This window comes from Aristolochia californica, unplaced genomic scaffold (assembly GCF_029961685.1).
Source record: "Aristolochia californica isolate CCGP_79_NKW_82.1479 unplaced genomic scaffold, dmAriCali1.0.hap1 SCAF_12, whole genome shotgun sequence".
Taxonomy (NCBI): Eukaryota; Viridiplantae; Streptophyta; class Magnoliopsida; order Piperales; family Aristolochiaceae; genus Aristolochia; species Aristolochia californica.
The window spans coordinates 21,118,125-21,136,216 of NW_027181793.1; the positions used below are offsets into that span (position 1 = coordinate 21,118,125).

The following is an 18,092-nucleotide window of genomic DNA, read 5'->3' on the forward strand; positions in this document are numbered from 1 at the left end:
AAAAGAGAATACTTAAAAAAAAAATGTTTACTTTTATTATGTTTAGATACTTGATCAAATTCTTAGTTTTACAATATCAAAATTATCATTCTTAAATTAGTAATTTGATATAATATTAAAAGTCATAAATTTATATAAATAAATAATTAAGATATTTTCTATATAAAAATACCGATATATTAAAATTTTATAAGATGGTTTTATTAATAAATCAGAGGATTTTAGTTTTGCTTAATTTAATAAAATAATTACAAATTAAAATTAAAATATGTATTTAATTTATTAATTTAATAAGCTTATGAAGTCCGACTTTGAGAGAGGGGGTGGTTTTTAGAGAGGTGAGGGGAATTGATGATATCATCGGTTTAGAGTTTAAGGCGATGAAAGGATGAACAAAGGGAAATGAAGAAGGGGGAGAAAGGGTGGCCGAGGAGTTGAGAGCGAGGAGCATCGAGGAGTCAAGCAAGAGGTCTGGAGTCGGAAGTATGGAGTGGGGGCGAGAAAAGCGTCGAGAGAGCGAGTGAAAGTGAATTAAGAAGTTGAACCCTCAGATTTCTCTTTCCCTCGTTTTACACGAGAACGAGTGAAAGTGAATTAAGAAGTTGAACCCTCAGATTCTTCTTTCCCTCGTTAGGTGCACATTAAGGATTTTGGTTTGGATAAGTGAAAGTGTATTTGAATTCACTTTAACTTTCCCTCAGTGTGCACTAACAAGGCCCGAACTCTCTATCAAGAAATAAAGCAGAGAACGGGTACACAATACTCGGTAAAGCTAATGAAAATCCAAAATCCGTGCTTCAATTACAGGAGAAAATATCTGGCAGACAAAGAGAACATGAGTGTTCTTGTTTTCTACATCTGATAAACATGGGATTAAGGCATCGTCTGATAAACATGGAGAATCCTGCTTATGTTTTCTACATTGGTCTTCCCAACTGCGACACTGCAGCATCAAATGGAACAGGTGGTTCTTCAATCACTGCAATCCCCTCCAACATCTCAACTACTTTTCTCATACCAGGCCGTTTAGCGGGTGAAAACTGAATACACCACAAACCCACAAGCTCCATCTTTCTTGTTATACCTTCCTCTTCCTCCCCCTCACACATCTGCCTTTTTAAACCTGCAGATCTCCTGCCGCCGCCGCTGTTGCTGCTGGGACTTCCACTGCCATCGTGCAGCACATGGTGCCTGTAGACCCACTCTGGGAAGTACACCTGACTAGCCTTGCTTGCATCTGCATCAAAGTTCCTTCTTCCACCAACCATTTCCAATAGAACCATACCAAAACTATAAACATCAGATTTCTCTGTGAGGCCTCCATAGTTTTTCCACCACATCTCAGGTGGAGCATAGCCTGGAGTTCCCCTGCCACCTGAGACTGTCACATGGCTATGTTCCCTATTCATCAACTGAGCCAATCCAAAATCTGAAACCTTTGGCTGAAATTTTCTGTCAAGTAGGATGTTATGAGGCTTGATATCACAATGTAATATCCGGCTTCGACATTCTTCATGGAGATATGCAATCCCTCTAGCTGTTCCCAGAGCAATGTCGTGAAGCTGGTTCCAACTTAGCTTCTCTAATGGTGGTTTGTTCTTTCGATGAATGTACTTCTCTAAGGAACCATTTTCCATGAACTCATATACAAGAGCTCTCTTTGATTGCTGGAAACAAAATCCCAGAAGCCTAACAAGATTGTTGTGGTGAATTTGCCCAACCGTTCGGACCTCATTGAGGAACTGGGTTTCACTCTGTTCAGTCTCGTCAAGAAGCTTTACTGCCACAGTGAAACCATTAGGAAGGGTGGCTTTGAAGACTGATCCAAAGCCGCCCTGACCAAGCTTGTCAGTGAAATTGTTAGTGTACTTCTTGATTTGCTTGTAGGAGAACCTACTGGGCATTCCATAGGCATAGTTTTCCAAGAATGTCTCTATGGAAGCTGGGACATTTTTGTTGTCCAAGTATCTTCTTAATGCTTGCTCGTCCTGACCTCTCAGTTCAACTTTCTTCCTCATCTGCTTGCGTCTTCTAACATAAGCATAACATACGCCCATTACAACAATTGCTATTCCAATTCCAAGACCTGCAAAAGAGTAAGAGATAAAAAAAGAAAACAGAATTCAATCACAACATTCGCAATCTACTTCTGAACTTCGTCTTATATCCTTTTGTCTGCTGGCAGCATGTACTGATTAAAAATTCTTCCCCAATTATAATTCTAAACAGATATTTGGAGTCAACCAGAACTGCTAATGGAACTCAGGAACTCAGCACCATATCTTAATCTCGGTAAATGGTCTTACCTGCAATCATGATTTTCTTATTTGATTTACCACCGGCTAGTGAGATAATTATCCCTGCAAGAAACAACAATATCTAATTATTACTAAGTTAGGACAAATCTCTCCGCAGAAAATCAAGAAATTGTTAATAAAACAACTTACCGTCGGAGCAGCTTGTCTGATGCACGGTAGAGTTACAGAAACACACCTCGTCACCCTTATTTCTGTTTTCATTAACAAACCCACATCTTCCTCCAGTGTTGCTCATGCATTCCACCCCACAGGGACTCTCCCACTGAACCTTAAACCCCTCCTGAAGTTTTGTCCTCAAATTCCCAACCCCAGTAAAATTGTTGACCAGACTATTTGGTATGGAGACCCTAAAGGGCTGGCAGTTGGGTATCTGTTCCTTGTAGCCGTCATAGAAGTAGCACCGATTGCTGGTATTACCACACTCCAGGCACGGCGCCTCACTCAGCCTGTCCAACATGTCGGTCCCCGGCGCTTGACTACAGTTAAAGAACGTCCCGGTCTTGTAATCCGAGCTCATAAGGAAGTTGCCAGACATGAACATCCTTTGCCAGTCTTGACCCAAGAACGAAGGGATAGGGGCACACCCCAAAAGGGAGATATCCACCAGCATGAAATATCCTCGAGCATAAACAGTCGAGTTCATGGTGTCCAGGACCTTGTACTTGGTCCTCGGAGCTTCGTCCTCGGTTATATACACCGAATCGTTCTCGCATGAAGTAGAGATGTAAGCGCTGCGACAAAGGGGTTTTAGGCCGACGGGGAATTGAATGACGGAGTTGCCGCAGACCGAAGGGGCACATTGTTCGTAGTAATATGAAGGGTTTTTTGCTGATTGGGTGCTGTATAGAAAGCTAAAAAAGACGAAGGTAATCAGGACATAGTTGTTCCACCTCTCTCCACTTGTCATGGTGATACGCAAACAAATCTGCTGTTATGGCCCCTGTAACATGTAACAGAACAATGGTACTTGCGCAGAGAGAGAGAGAGAGAGAGAGAGAGAGAGAGAAAAGTAACAAAGTCAAGATAATAGGGTGGATTTTGGAAACTGATTCCAACGTAAATGTGATAATGATAGGGTGGGTGCAAGTGGTAATAAGATGTGACCCAAGTTTTAGACAATAAAATATGAGGAACAAAGGTTGCCACTACAGTCGGTCAAGGCAGAAGGTTCTGCGAAGCCTTTACGTGATTTTCTCAGAATATATTTGTTGGCCGGCTAATACTTAAAAACAGAAAGCAGACAAACAGATGTTTTTCAAAGAAAAACGCCACTGCTTCTCTACGATTAGATCATCTGCGCCATTGTTTACATAACCTTCTGTCAGGGACGATGACTTTGGTAAACGCGGAAAATTCATGATCATGAATAGCGATTAGTAAGATAACTTGGATTCAGCACGGTTACGAACGGGGAGACTGGTCTGGTCACTGATGCGTAGGGGAAAAGGGAAAGCGATCGTTGTTGACTTCCATTAATGTAGAGACCAAAGAAAAATCCCGTACACCCAAAAGAGAGTTATTGCTAAGTAGATATGGGTTGGTGGACTTGGTTTGGACCTCAAAAGGAAAGGTTGTGGGAATCAACCTTGGCACCACCTACAGTGCGGGTGTGTAGCAGAATGACAAATGAAGAACTTACGAAGGTGAGGGAGATAGTCACAGCAATAGACTACTATGAGTAGGCTTGAAGCCCAGATGACTCATAGGATGAGTTTGTTAGCTTGCGACTCTTTCTTATAATTTTGAATCATCTTCATAGTTCCCAGTCAGTTCTATCTCCTCCTTCCTTGGTCCTTCATCATAGTAATTTTTGTGTTTAAATTTTTGGACTTTTAGTATTATTTTTAAATATCATTTTTCTAATTTTGTTTATATTTTGTATTTATTCAATCATATAAATATATAATTTTCATTTTATTCAACTTTTATATTATTTTTATTAAATATATTAAACATTCAAATAGAAAATTTATAAATTTATACAAATATAAAAAAAATATTCTTGGAGAAATTACTTCACCGTAAAAACTATTCTTGGCAAAACAATTTTGCCAATAAACTATTCTCAGCAAAATTATTTCACCATAAAAACTATTCTCGAAGAAATAATTTTTCGATTTTATAAAATTAAAATATTTTAAAAATAAAAATTATTTCACCAAAAATTTAGTTTTAAAAAATTGAAACTAATTCATGGCATATTTATTTTGTCGCAAAAACAATTCTTGATGAAATAATTTCACTAAGAAAATTATTATTGGAAAAATAATTTCACTGAGAAATGGTTAATTATTGTCAGTCAAATTCATTTCTGACAATTAATTTTTTGTAGGTTATTCTTGACAAAACATTTTGTCGAGAATACTTTTCTCGACAAAAAATTCATTAAGAAAAGTAAAATTTCTTATAGTGCTACAAGAGAGGAGAAGAGACTAGCCCTAAGAGAAGAGCGAAACCATTTTCTCTTCACTAGGAAAATAAGGAAACAAATTCGGGAGTTTGGTCTTTTGTGAACCAGATTTCAATACTAATTTTTTTGTCAACAAGGAAGAAAGGGTTTCAGACAGGGAGGGAGAGTTTCATGGAAAGGTAGGGTTATTAGAGGGTTTTTGCGGGCCACCTAAGAATGCCATTGAGTAAAAAAATTACCTATTTAACTTATCAAAACTAACAAATATAAAAAAAAAGTAACTAGGCTAGGGTTAATTTTTTATAAAAATTAACTAACATATAGTTATTCAACTCTAAGAATGCCATCCAAGAATGCCATTTAAGCAAAAAAAAAAATAGTTATAATAAATAATGATTTAACTATTTATATACTTAATTCATACTTATTATTCACATAATAATTATTTATAAATTTACTCATTTATTATATTTAGTTAATATATATATATATATATATATATATATATATATATATATATATATATATAATTTTTTAAATTTCATTATTTTTAAAAAATTATATGGAAACTCAGATATCTCCCAAAATATAAGTTCTTTCTATGGAGCTTCTTCTTCGAGGAAGAATAGAAAGTGTAGAGAAGAAATTAATTCGTGTTTACATTGATGGAGACAAGATCAATTTATAGATTATAGAGAGATTAAACCAAAGAGAAGATAAACATTACAGTGAAGATAAGACTTATCCTAGAGTATTGGTGTTACAATAGGATACATATCCTTTATCCTTTATCTCTATCATGCCCCCGCAAGATGGAGGATCAGCAAAGGAGTCATGAGTAACCCAAAGAGCGCCACTTTGAACTTGTTCTTAAATGAAGTGGTAATCCAAAACTACATGTTTCATGCAAGAGTGAAATAGTAGATTGGAGCATAAAATTATAACACCGAAATTGTCACAATAAAACATTGGTTGTTGTAGAAGAAAAATACCTAGTTTAGTGAGAAGAGAGTAGATCCAATGGATCTCAACTGCAGTGGTTGCAAAAGAGCGATATTACGCTTCAATAGAGGAGTGAGCCATAGTCTGTAGTTTCTTAGAACTCCAAGAGATAGGATTATGACCTAGGTAAGACAACATAAACACCTATGAAAGTGAAATCATCCTTGTTTCCTTCCCAATCAGCATCAGAAAACGCATGGAGAGACAAGGAAGATTGTCGATGTAGGACAATACCATGATCCAAAGTTTCACAAATATAGTGCAACAATCGCTTGACAACATCCCAATGGTCAGTAGTAGGTTAATGCATAAATTGATATAACTTATTCACCACATATGCAATGTCAGGGCATGTAAGAGACAAGTATTGGAGACTACCAACAACAGTCCGATATTCAGATGGATCAGAGAGTGTCGTGCCAGACTGAAGTGTGAGTGTAGATGCCATAGTAAGAGGCGTAGTTATAAGCTTTGCTTTTATCATACGTGTGCGAGCAAGGAGATGACAAATATACTGACATTGAGACAGAAGTAATCCTTAAGAATAAGGAACAACTTCAATTCCGAGAAAGTAAGTCAAGGAGCCAAGATCCTTGAGTGAAAATTTCTAAGAGAGAAGGTGGATGAACGTGTCCATAGCTTGATCATTGTCTCCTGTAATAATGATGTCATCCACATAGACCAAAATATACAACACATCAATACCTGTGTGAGAGATAAATAGAGAGGAGTCTACACGAGAGTTGGTGAAGCCAAAGGTGATAAGAAACTGGCGCAACTCATGATATTAAACACATGGAGCTTGCTTGAGACAGTAGATAAGCTTGCAAAGTTTGCAGACATGGTGGGGATGGTCACGATCAATGAAGCCTGTTGGTTGTGCCATAAAAATTGCCTCAGACAGGGTACCTTGGAGAAACGTATTATTAACATCAAGTTACTGAAGCGACCAACCATGACTTATGGCAAACCTAAGAACAACGCGAATAGTGGTAGGCTTGACAACAAGACTAAAGGTTTCATGATAATCAACCTTAGGGCGTTAGTGAAACCCTTTGGCAACTAAGCGAGCCTTGTACCTGTCAATAGAGCCATTAGATAGATATTTAGTACAAAAAATCCATTTACAAGCAACCAAATTCTGCGAGGGATTCGAGGGAACAAGTTCCCATGTCCCAGTCCAAACAAGAGCATCATACTCATTAGACATAGCTTGACGCCATTTGGGATCAGAGGGGTTTAATTTTTGGATGGGCTTGTAAATGTTGTTCTTGGATCGGGTGACTATAACACGGGGAAGGGAGGAAGCAGGTAAGAATGATGGGTATGGGCCGATCGATGAGGGAGGTGTTTGAGTACGGTTAGGTATTGGAGTGGTGTTAGGTACGAGGTCTTGAATGGAGCTTCCAGAGGGCGCAAAGATCGAAAATATGGTTGATGTGCCGGTAACCAAAAGTAAGGACATAGAGGAACACCAGTGAGAGAGTGTGTTAGATGAAGGACGGTGAGGTGAGACTGAAGAGTAGTGAAGGGGAAGATAAATTCAACGAATTTAACATAACGTGATACATAAATATGAAAGGTAGGGGTTCAAGACATAAATAGGCACTTTGAGTGGTAGAGTACGCAAGGAGAGGAACACGAAGTGAGTTTGTGGGAGGAGTATGACCTGAGCCATGAATAACAGAGACAACCAAAACTTTGGAGTTTACAGTAGTTAGGAGGAGTGCCAAAAAGTTTGGCATATGGTGAGAGAAGATTAAGTGTGAGAGTAAGTAGACGGTTGATGAAATAGATAGCAGTGGATAAAATATATAACCAGTAAGATAGAGGTATGGATGCATGAGAAAGAAAAGACAGACCTATTTCGATAATATGATGATGTCGTCATTCAGAATACCCATTGAGTTCAGGTGTATGTGGAGGGGATGTTAGATGAGAAATGCCATTGGTAGCCAGAAAAGAGAAAATTTCTTTATATTCCCCCTGATTATCATAATAGAGTGAGGTTGGCGAGGAGTCTGGGGCGTTGGCAAGAACGGGTGCAACTGACAAAAGCCAGGACACTATGGAACAATGTGTCCTTTTCACGACACCACATGTAAGGACCTAAGTAGGGTCGAGGCTGAGATCGACCATCTAGAGTGATAATGTTGGTGAGACTTGAGGCAGGAGTTGGCAGGGGTGGTAGGAGGATGCCCTAGGTTGCCGTTGTGTATGACTTGCCAAAATTAGAGCGAGAATTGGCTGAATTTGTAGAAGTTGGAGGTGGAGATGAGTGAGCTTGATGCACACATAGTGATAGTTCCTTTTTGATGATTTTTTCATGCAGTTCATCAAAGGAAATTGATGTGTCATGACCATTGATAACCATCCTTTATCTTTATCAGAAAGAATCCCATATGCTGACTTTCCTCTTAAGAGGGGCATCCACATCTTTAAAAAAATGTTCTTTTGTCATAGATATATGGAAAATAATAATTCATAAATTTGGAAAGACCCCAAAGCTAGGGAAAACTACCCTTTAGCTCACCTTAAAATGGCTCGATGAAAAATTCAATGATAAAAATATTCAAACAATTCAAAAAATTGTTCTATTAGTTACCTTTTGAGATAACTTCGAGTCTTTAAGAACCCAAATGCTATACTATGGGAACCTCCAATTAACAACTTAGCTGGATGAGTTTGTCTACCTGAACTCTATCATAGACATGTATTCATGTTATCCTAAAAATTTACCCGATTTCATTATTTTTAAGCTTTCCAACGACTGCGAGTTTTAAGCCTTATGAAGTCAAATGAGGTCTCATATGAATACTGGACCGTTGCCATATGCGTCTTCACCTACAACAGTTGCAAAAGAATTTAAGGGCTCTCATGGACGGGGTCCCACTTTGTGTCGCTTATCTTCCTGCCTCTTCCATAGACTTTACTCAGTCTCGCAGATCGGTTCCTTCTCTTTCATTTACGTTGGGACGATTCGACCATAACTTGTCATTTTCTTTTCATTTGTAGACTTGGTCGTGTCCGACTGGCGACTTGCAGTGCCGTAAGAGTTACTCCAGAAGGAACATTGAAAAATCAAAGAGTAGGCAATTTTTTTTTAATATCTTTCAGGCCGGTTGACTCATTTAGTGCTTGGTTTGAGGAATAAATGGATCCAAACAACTCGGATTATTCGTTCCCAGCTGCCTACCCATTTTCTTTTTTCCCCACTCTGTAGAGGTTTCAACATTGGAATCACGCAATCAATTGATACGTACCCACCATGGAAACTCCATTCCTCTTCCTCTTCACAAGTTTCTTCGTAACTCTCTCCTTCTCATTGAGCCAGTCACAGGTAGTACCAACAAGCACAGACCCCGCCTACTACTACAACCTCTGCGGCTCTTCCTCCTGCGGCAACGTCTCCCTTCGCTACCCTTTTTCCCTCTCAAGCTTCTGCGCCCACCCCGACCTGCAAATCACCTGTGTCAACAACGACTACGTCGTCCTCTACAGCAAAATCGTTCCTCTAGCAGAACCCTGCCGCTTCCTAGGCAATCTCAGCGTCGACGCAGTGGGGATCACAATCCCGGTCGCCTTCGAGTCATTATTCCGCTGTGGACACGTAACCAGGAAGAACTTCGTCACGGACCCAACGCTCTTCACCCTTGCTAAAGAGTACAAGATAGGGCTCCACCTCAACTGCACGCAGCGACCCAGCTCGGCCCCGGCGGGCAGTCTCCAGCCGAGTTCCTGCTTGGACTGCAAGGGGAGCAGTACGGGTAACAATAACATCTGTTTTTACAGTAGCGAGTTCAATAACTACGCTGAGTGTGAGAATTTCCTGGTTGACACAAGGGAGAAGGTTAATGTGAGCACCATTAGAGATTTGAGAAGCTTCCTTACGACTGAGGGATTCAAGATTCGGTACACAAGGTCGACGTCTTGCAGGAATTGTGAGACTAGTGGGGGGTGGTGTGGGACGAGCCCTGGGAGGGAGTTCGTGTGCTTCTGTGCTTCGAGCGCACATCGGTTGAACTGCTCTGATGGTATGAATCTGGAATTTCTTCATTTTAGTAGCTAAAATCTAGAGCTAGCCCCTTGATCGTTTTCATATCTATACATGTATATATATTTTTTGTTCTAGGATTGATCGAAGACCTAAGGACTTGGGTACCGAGGGAAAGAAAGCACAAGATTTCCACAAGGATTACTGCAGGTAAACTGCTCTTCTTTCACGTCTCTAACAAAAGAATGTTTTGAAACTCCAGTCCCAAAGTGTGACTTTCACGCTTCTCCCTCTTGTATTAGGACAACTAAATAAGGTTTCATTACAAGGACTGATTAATTTGATACCGTAATCAGTCTATGTTTAATGTCCATTCAATTATTGATGTATGGAAGTCTTCCCTTCATGGTACAAGGACAATTATACCCTTCAATAATTAATATTTTTACAATACTGTCCTTAAACTTATAAAATAGTCCCTATAATCGAGTAAACTTAAAGGGAATAGAAAATTTGATCTCTTAAGATCACTGTTCATATGACTTCTGACTTTAGCATGCTATTTCCAGCGGAAAACTAAGCTCCCTTCACACTGTGTGCAGCTATAATTGCTTCTGCATCAGTAGTAGTTCTGGTTGCAGCTGCAACAATAGTGATCTTGTGTGTGATCCGGAGGAAAGGAGAAAGCAAAAACGATGATGAAAAGTTGATTGATGGGATTTCACCTACAAGGTACTCTTACTCTCAAATAAAGAAGTTCACTTCCAATTTCTCCACAAAGCTTGGGGAAGGAGGATTTGGGAGTGTCTACAAAGGGTTCATTGAAGGAACTGGAGCTGTTGCAGTCAAGCTCTTGAAGCGATCGGAGCAGACAGAGAAGCAGTTCATGAATGAAGTTGCAACTGTTGGGACAGTTCACCATCAACATTTGGTGGCTCTACTCGGTTATTGTGCCCAAGACAATAATAGAGCATTGGTTTATGAATTCATAGAAAAGGGTTCTTTGGATAAATATATCTTTGATAAGAAGGGATCAGAAGATCAAGAAGAAGGCAAAGATGATGTGTTGAGTTTCACCTCCCGACAAATGTATAATATAGCAGTGGAGACTGCCAGGGGGATATTGTACTTGCATGAAGGATGCAGAAACAAGATCTTACATTTAGATATTAAGCCTCATAACGTTTTAATCGATTCCAACTTGACAGCCAAAGTGGCAGACTTTGGACTGGCTCGACTTATCGATAAAGATCACAGCCATTTATCATTGTCGCATGCTCAAGGGACACCAGGGTATGCTGCACCAGAGATTTGGACACAGGCCTACGGACAGATAACAGACAAGTCTGATGTGTATAGCTATGGGATGCTTCTTTTAGAAATGGCTAGAAGAAGGAAGAACAGTGATTTGACTGAGGAAGACACTAGCCGAGCTAATTTTCCAGATTGGGTATTCAAGAAGGCAGGGATACATGATCCAAAAGCGAAAACTATGATTCAGGAAGTGAGTGCAATTGAAACAGTGGAAAATGAAGGACAAATAGAAGAACAAAGAGAAGGAGAAGGAGAAGGAGAAGAAGGAGAAGAGGAGATCCTGAAAAAGATGTGCATGGTGGGTCTTTGGTGCATTCAACACATTGCCACAAACCGACCCCCCATGAGAAAAGTGATTCAGATGCTTGAAGGAAATAGTGAAATTCAAATACCCCCTGACCCATTTCCAGACGAGTTCAATGGGGAGGGTTTCCCAACCTATTACTCCACAGCTAGGGCTTCAAGTTTCCAGGTCAGTGCCGAAGATGAAAGGCTGTAAGCACTCCCATGGCTGTGAAGATTTGAATGAGTGACCTAAAAGTTCGACTTGTGAGGCATCTTTTTGCTCTCACCATCTCAGAGTAAGTATTTAAACGTTGCAACTCAGCAATAATGGAAAATTTATTGTAGGCCGACAAGTGATTGCAACCATTTGTTTGCATGTAAAGTAAAAGATCAAATGGATTTCTTGTATAAAGAGGATTTGCATTTTCAGCGTCTAGCATTTGTAATAATTACACCTCACAACAAACAATATCAATTTAAATAATGTCTTCCAAATAATATTTAATATCTGCAACAATCAGAAGTCTGTGATCTTCAAGAAATACTTGAGGAAAAGAATTTTCTTTTAGACCCCAAATAGTGCACTAGAAATGTTGAGAGAGAAAATGAATTATCTCTTAGAATTTGCCTAATACATTTACTGCATATGGAAAGTTCCGGTGGAATATATATTACTTAATAAACACTACAAAAAATATATTTCTGCCAAAAAAAAAAAAAAAACAGCAATATTCTTCTCCCAGCGAATTTGGACAATTTGTTGAAACTTCTCGCACTGAATCTTTAAATTCGTTGAGAAAGTTGAAAATTTAAAAATTTCCTATAAATTAAAAAAAATTGGGAGAAAAAGGACATTTAATTGGAGGGAAGGGATATTCCCCGCTTTAGTAACTAGCCTTGTCTTCGGCATCCCCTAGATTACGGTTAAGGTAACGATTTCGAGCATGGCCAACTCCCACATTATGACAGACAAAGTCATTCACCATCATATAACTAACTGACCATTACTAGCTATTCCGGCATCATGCATTCGAGTTGCAGCCTACAATCCAATGAGAACGAGTTTTTGGGGAATTTTGTCAACAAAATGATATATTCACTACAAAGGTTATTTTAGATATAATTATTTAAATAAATATTAGATACTAAATAAAAAATAACACAAAGGTAGGTAAAACAACTTTCCCAACGAATGTCACTGAGTAAAAAAATTACCTATTTAACTTATCAAAACTAACAAATATGGAAATATTAACTTATTTAACTTATAAAAGTTAAATAGGCAAGAGTTATTTTTTTATAAAAATTAACTAGCTTATAATTATTTTTATATGGGAACTCGGATATCTCCCAAAACATACATTCTTTCTACGGACCTTCTTCTCCGAGGAAGAATAGAAAGAATCCCATATTGTGGCTTCCCTCATAAGAGGGGCACTCACATCTTTTAAATGTTCCTTTGTCCTAGATATGTGAAAATAGTAACTCATAAATTTGGAAAGACACCAAAGCTACGGGAAACTACCCTTTAGCTCACCTTAAAATGGCAAATATTCAAACAATTCAGAAGATTGTTCTACCAGTTACCTTGTGAGAGAACTGGAGTCTTTAAAAACAAATAGAGAACTTGTGAGCAGATTGAAGTAAGAATAAGGAATAAAATCAGAGATCATGTTTCTGTCGAAAGCCTTATTGGAATCTAAGATAAAACATATGCTGGTAAATACTTATGAAAACAAAATCGACTCTATATCTCTCTGTCTCTCAAAAAAAAATTACGCTCGGACAAGAAGAAGAATGGCTACGATAACTCTCTGAATTTTTCTTCTTTTTCTTCTTATTTTTTTACATGGTTTACATAGGTATTTATAGATAACAAGGGTGAATAATCACCACATTAACTTCTGTTACATGGAAAATTCATTGCCATACACGTTTCTTTCTTCTCCAAAGTTCTTTGCCAGCGATGAACTTATCTCCAAGAAACCGACTTTAGCTGTTGACTTTTCTCTTAATCACGAAGTTTCCTTGAGTTGGGCTTGGATCATAGATCAAGTTTATGATACATACCCCCTCTCCCCTTAAACTTGATCCTGTGACTCCAAGTAGATTCTTTAATCTTGTGAAGTCTTTGCTGGTCAGTGGCTTGGTAAAAATATCAGCAACTTGATCTTGTGACTTCACATATTCAACTTGCACATCCTTTCTTGCAATGCAATCCCTTATATACTGGTAGTGAATATCGATGTGCTTGTTTCGATCATAGAGTACTGGATTCTTTGCTAGGGCAATGGCTGACTTGTTGTCGACATAGATTCTGGTCGGCTCTTCTTGTGTTAAGCCTATCTCTTTCAATATATTTCTGAACGAAATTGTGTTGAATTTATGGAAAAGTGAAATACTTCATTGACATCTATAACTTGTTGTAATTAGAGCACATGAACCTCTATTTATAATAGAAGAAGGTAGTAGAGTCCAATTACAATAAAACTACCCTTGTCCCAATTACACCCTAACTCTAACACTTAAAGATAAGTCCTAACATAATTAAATAACTCAATATAGATAAAAGACAAACATAACTCAAACTAAAACTCTTCATTGACGTGACCATAAGATAAGATACTTTTGTGAGTCTTTGATCTTCCAACTGATGTGATAAGGATGATAACTCATGGTAATCATTGTGGGTCCTACTTCTTATGGGCTTGGGCCCATCTTGTGGGCCTTTCTTGGTCATGTGGCCCATCTTATAATAATCTTAGATATGTGGACCTTCCTTGGTCGTATGGGCTTGAGCTTACAACCTGTCTTCCAACACTCCCCCTCAAGCTGGGGGTGAGAGAACATAAACTCCCAACTTGCTGCAAATGATGTATAAAATCTTTTTTGTATAATATGCCTACATCTTCCAACACTCCCCCTCATGCCGGTGCTCTCGTTCATGAGGCCTAGCTGGTATAATATTAGTGAGAGTAAATCCCTCCTAGCCGCTAAGACATTGCTCTGAAGTGTCCACCTCCACCATCGTGTCCCTCCACAGGGCAACGACTCTCAAGTGGTAGAGTAATATATGATATTAATGGGGGGGGGGGGGGGGGGAGAAGTAACATAAATATAATAATAAGTTCCTCCGTCATGGACTTCCAAACACAAAAATTTGATATTTTTGATGGGGATGAAGTTCCTCTGTCATGGACTTCCAACCACAAAAATTTTGATATTTTTTACAGAGATGAAATTCCTCCGTCATGGACTCCCGACCACAAATAAGTTTGATATGTTTTACGGGGATGAAGTTCCTCCGTTATGGACTCCCAATCACAAAAAAATGATATTTTTGAAGGGGATGAAGTTCCTCTGTCATGGACTCCCAACCAAAAATAAATTTGATATTTTTTATGGGGATGAAGTTCCTCCGTAATGGACTCCCAACCACAAATAATTTTGATATTTTTTACGGGGATGAAGTTCCTTCGTCATGGACTCCCAACCACAAAAATTTGATATTTTTTACGGGGATGAAGTTCCTCCGTCATGGACTCCCAACCATAAATAATTTTGATATTTTTTAAGGAGACATAAATAAATAATGGTATGAGACTACCTCTTATTCAATAATAATATCTTATAAAAAAAGATACAATAGCAGTAGCTGAAATGGGCTTGGGCCCATTTAACACAACCCAAAATAATCCTTATAAAATGACCCACAAAATAATCCAATACACATATCTGTTCTAAATAATATGCTGACCAAGGAATAATCTATCAATTCTTCAAAAATAATAATCCATCTAGTGAAATGTTTTTTACGGAGTCACACCGAAATCTTGGGCATGTATATCGAGGTAGAAATTAAGTGGCCTGAGTCGGGTTGACCCGGACTGAGTTGGTATCAGTTGACTCGGTCTGGCTGGTGCAGAAACAGTACCTTGGGTTGCTGGTACGCTGGCTCACTGGTCCAAGTTGACATGGGCGAGTCGAGTCCGGGTCTCGACAGGCGCTGAACCAGAGCTCGACTCTTAAGGAGGAAACTTTTCGACTACAATGCAAGCTTTTGAATCAGAGTAGGACAATGTCTTCGTCAAGAAATGACAACCAAGTAAGCTAGATCAATCAGCCGGTGTCTTCGACAAGATTCCGTTGTCTTCGGTCTCCAAAAACGGAAACAACTTGCCTCACTGCTGGAACGTGAATTTTGGCAATGGAGCTGGCTGTTGTTTGCACAGAGTTTCCGAATGAGGCAGTAGGGATGCTTCACATCCACTAAGACAATCTGGGATGAATCTGTTAATAGTTGGCATGTGTTTGGGTTCGGAGAAATTTTCGATGATCGGGAACGTCGAGCTAATTCAAGAGTCTGGAGAAACTTGCCGTCTCCCACCAACGTGGCTGTGAAAGTTGACTTGCTTTTCTGTTATGATATTTCCCGCTGCTCTATGCTTTCTAGTTGACCTCTGTGACGATCTTTCACTCCTCTTCTTCGTCAATGGAAGAAAGAAACCGAAATGATAGTTCCGGAGAGAACGAAGCCACCGACACCGCATCTGGTGAGCCAAGTAAACTTGGTTGCTTCCAGCTCTGTAGTGGCAATCTCCTCCCAGGCTCCCAGGAACCCGCCTTACTTTCCTCATGGGCTGCCCTTCCGAGCAGAACTCCTCCACAATTGAGTTGCAGTCGAGTTGAGCTGAGTCAAGAGACCCATGCTCGGGACTTGGTATTATCAAACACTTTTCACCAAGCTCACGACATGAATAAAATAAACTTAATTCCACCTTTTGATTTTTTTGATCAAGAAGAAAATGAATAAAAAAATTTAAAACTGAATTCAACAACTATAAAAAAAACATTAATATGAAAAAAGAAAAATAATGGGTTTCTTGGAATTATGAAAAACCATACTACGAGTCCTAAAAATCAAAGATCTGATACCATGTTGATTTTCAAGACTCCATCAATTTAGTTCATGGAGAAAAAAGGAAAGAAACCCATTGGGAGAAAACTAGAGGAAGGAGGGTTGTGAAATTGATTTTCTAACCCTCCCCCTGAAGCTCTATTTATAGATTTATGTAACTATTGTATTAAAATAATACCCCTGAACTTAGGGTTTAGAGTTTAGGGTTTTAACCCTGGAACTTTAACTTAATTACATCAATGCTATCTCTATGAGATGACCTTTTATTGAGATGACCTTTTATTTACCATCATGCCATCAATGTATGTGGGCCTATGGGTCTTCTCCTTGATCTGTTGGCCTTGAGCCCGTCCTCTATATCTCTTAGATGCATGGGTCTTCTTGGTCTTATGGTCTTGGGCCCATTTTCTAATACACTTGGATATGTGGGTCTTCCTTGGTCGTGTGGAGTTGGGCCCTGTCTTCCAACAATCTTGATATAGAGGGCATGCAGATATGGACATTTTGTAAAGTCGTTCTTTTGAAAGTATTTGTCAATCCGGCTATTCCATACTCTTGGTGCTTGTTTTAACCTTTAAAGAGCCTTCTTTAGCTTCAAGACTTTGTCTTCATTTTCCTTCTCTTTATAACCTAAATGTTGCTCGATGTAAACTTCTTCTTTGAAGATTCTCTTTAGGAATGCAGACTTTACATCCATTTGATGAATTTTCCTTTTGTTTTGAACTGTAAGAGAAATGATTAGTCATATAGTTTCTATACGGGCAACAAGAGCAAATACCTCATCATAGTCAATGCTGACTCTTTGGCTATATCCTTTTGCAACAAATCTTGCCTTATGTTTTTTTGATTTCTCCCTTGTCATTTCTCTTTGTCTTGTACACCTATTTAACACCAACGGGTTTGTTCCCTTTAGGAAGTGGAACAAGTTTCCAAGTGTTGTTCTTCTCGATGGCCTTGATTAATTCATCCATGGCATTTCTCCACTTGTTCTCTTGTGTAGCTTCTTGGAAACTTATTGGTTCACAATCAACAAAAAGACAAAAAAACGTAATATTACCGGATGGCTCGATTTCTTTGTATATTTCTTGAAGACTTTGTATCCGTGGCGTGATTCTTTGACTCCCACTTGAATATGATGAAGGTGACTCATCTTCGTGTGTAGCTGATGTTGACGAAGTAGGTGGAATCGTTGGCCCTAGTTGGGTTTCTCCATATTGTTCAATCAATATTGGCTCATCTTTAGATGGAGGGGAGAAATTGAAGTCATCTTTATGAGATCCAAAATCCCATAATCATTCTTCATCAAACACCACGTCTCGACTGATTACAATCTTCTTTTTGTCCGGATTGTACAACTTGTAGCCTTTTGAATTTGCGTCATAACCAATGAAGATAAAACTTTCGCTTTTATTATCAAGCTTGGTTCTCTTTCATCTGACACATGAGCATGAGCTATACTCCCAAAGACTCTTAAGTGGGAGATGCCGGGCTTTTTTTCCACTCCATGCTTCTTGTGGTGTTTTTCCCAAAACATTTCTTGTTGGAGATCAATTAGATAGATAAACCACACATGCCACAACTTCGGCCCAAAACTCTTTAAGTAATTTCTTGCTTTTAAGCATGCTCTGAATTATATTGAGGATAGTTCAGTTATTTCTTTCTGCCACTCCATTTTTTAGGGGGATCTAGGAACCGTCATTGATTGATGAATTTCATTTACTTCGCAGAATTCTTGAAAATATATGGAAGTAAATTCTACTCCTCGATCAGATCTCATGGTTTTAATCTCTCTACCACTTTCCTTCTCTACTACAGCTTTAAATTTCTTGAAGACTTCAAAAACTTTTGATT

General features: G+C 38.7%; 2 protein-coding genes across 2 annotated transcripts; one reads left to right on the forward strand and one right to left on the reverse strand.

The window, feature by feature from the left end:
• Positions 1-752: 752 nt before the first annotated feature.
• Positions 753-2,931, reverse strand: LOC137946944 (rust resistance kinase Lr10-like). Its single transcript, XM_068793232.1, has 3 exons — positions 2,448-2,931; positions 2,307-2,360; positions 753-2,086 (listed from the first exon to the last, which is right to left on the reverse strand). Exons 1-3 carry the CDS (start codon positions 2,926-2,928, stop codon positions 918-920), a joined length of 1,704 nt encoding a protein of 567 aa, XP_068649333.1. The 5' UTR covers positions 2,929-2,931; the 3' UTR covers positions 753-917.
• Positions 2,932-8,998: 6,067 nt separating this feature from the next.
• On the forward strand, positions 8,999-11,663 carry LOC137946690 (LEAF RUST 10 DISEASE-RESISTANCE LOCUS RECEPTOR-LIKE PROTEIN KINASE-like 2.4). Its single transcript, XM_068793010.1, has 4 exons — positions 8,999-9,764; positions 9,863-9,934; positions 10,327-11,232; positions 11,284-11,663. The coding sequence occupies exons 1-4, from the start codon at positions 8,999-9,001 to the stop codon at positions 11,535-11,537; spliced, it is 1,998 nt and encodes a 665-aa protein (XP_068649111.1). The 3' UTR covers positions 11,538-11,663.
• The last annotated feature ends 6,429 nt before the right edge of the window (positions 11,664-18,092 follow it).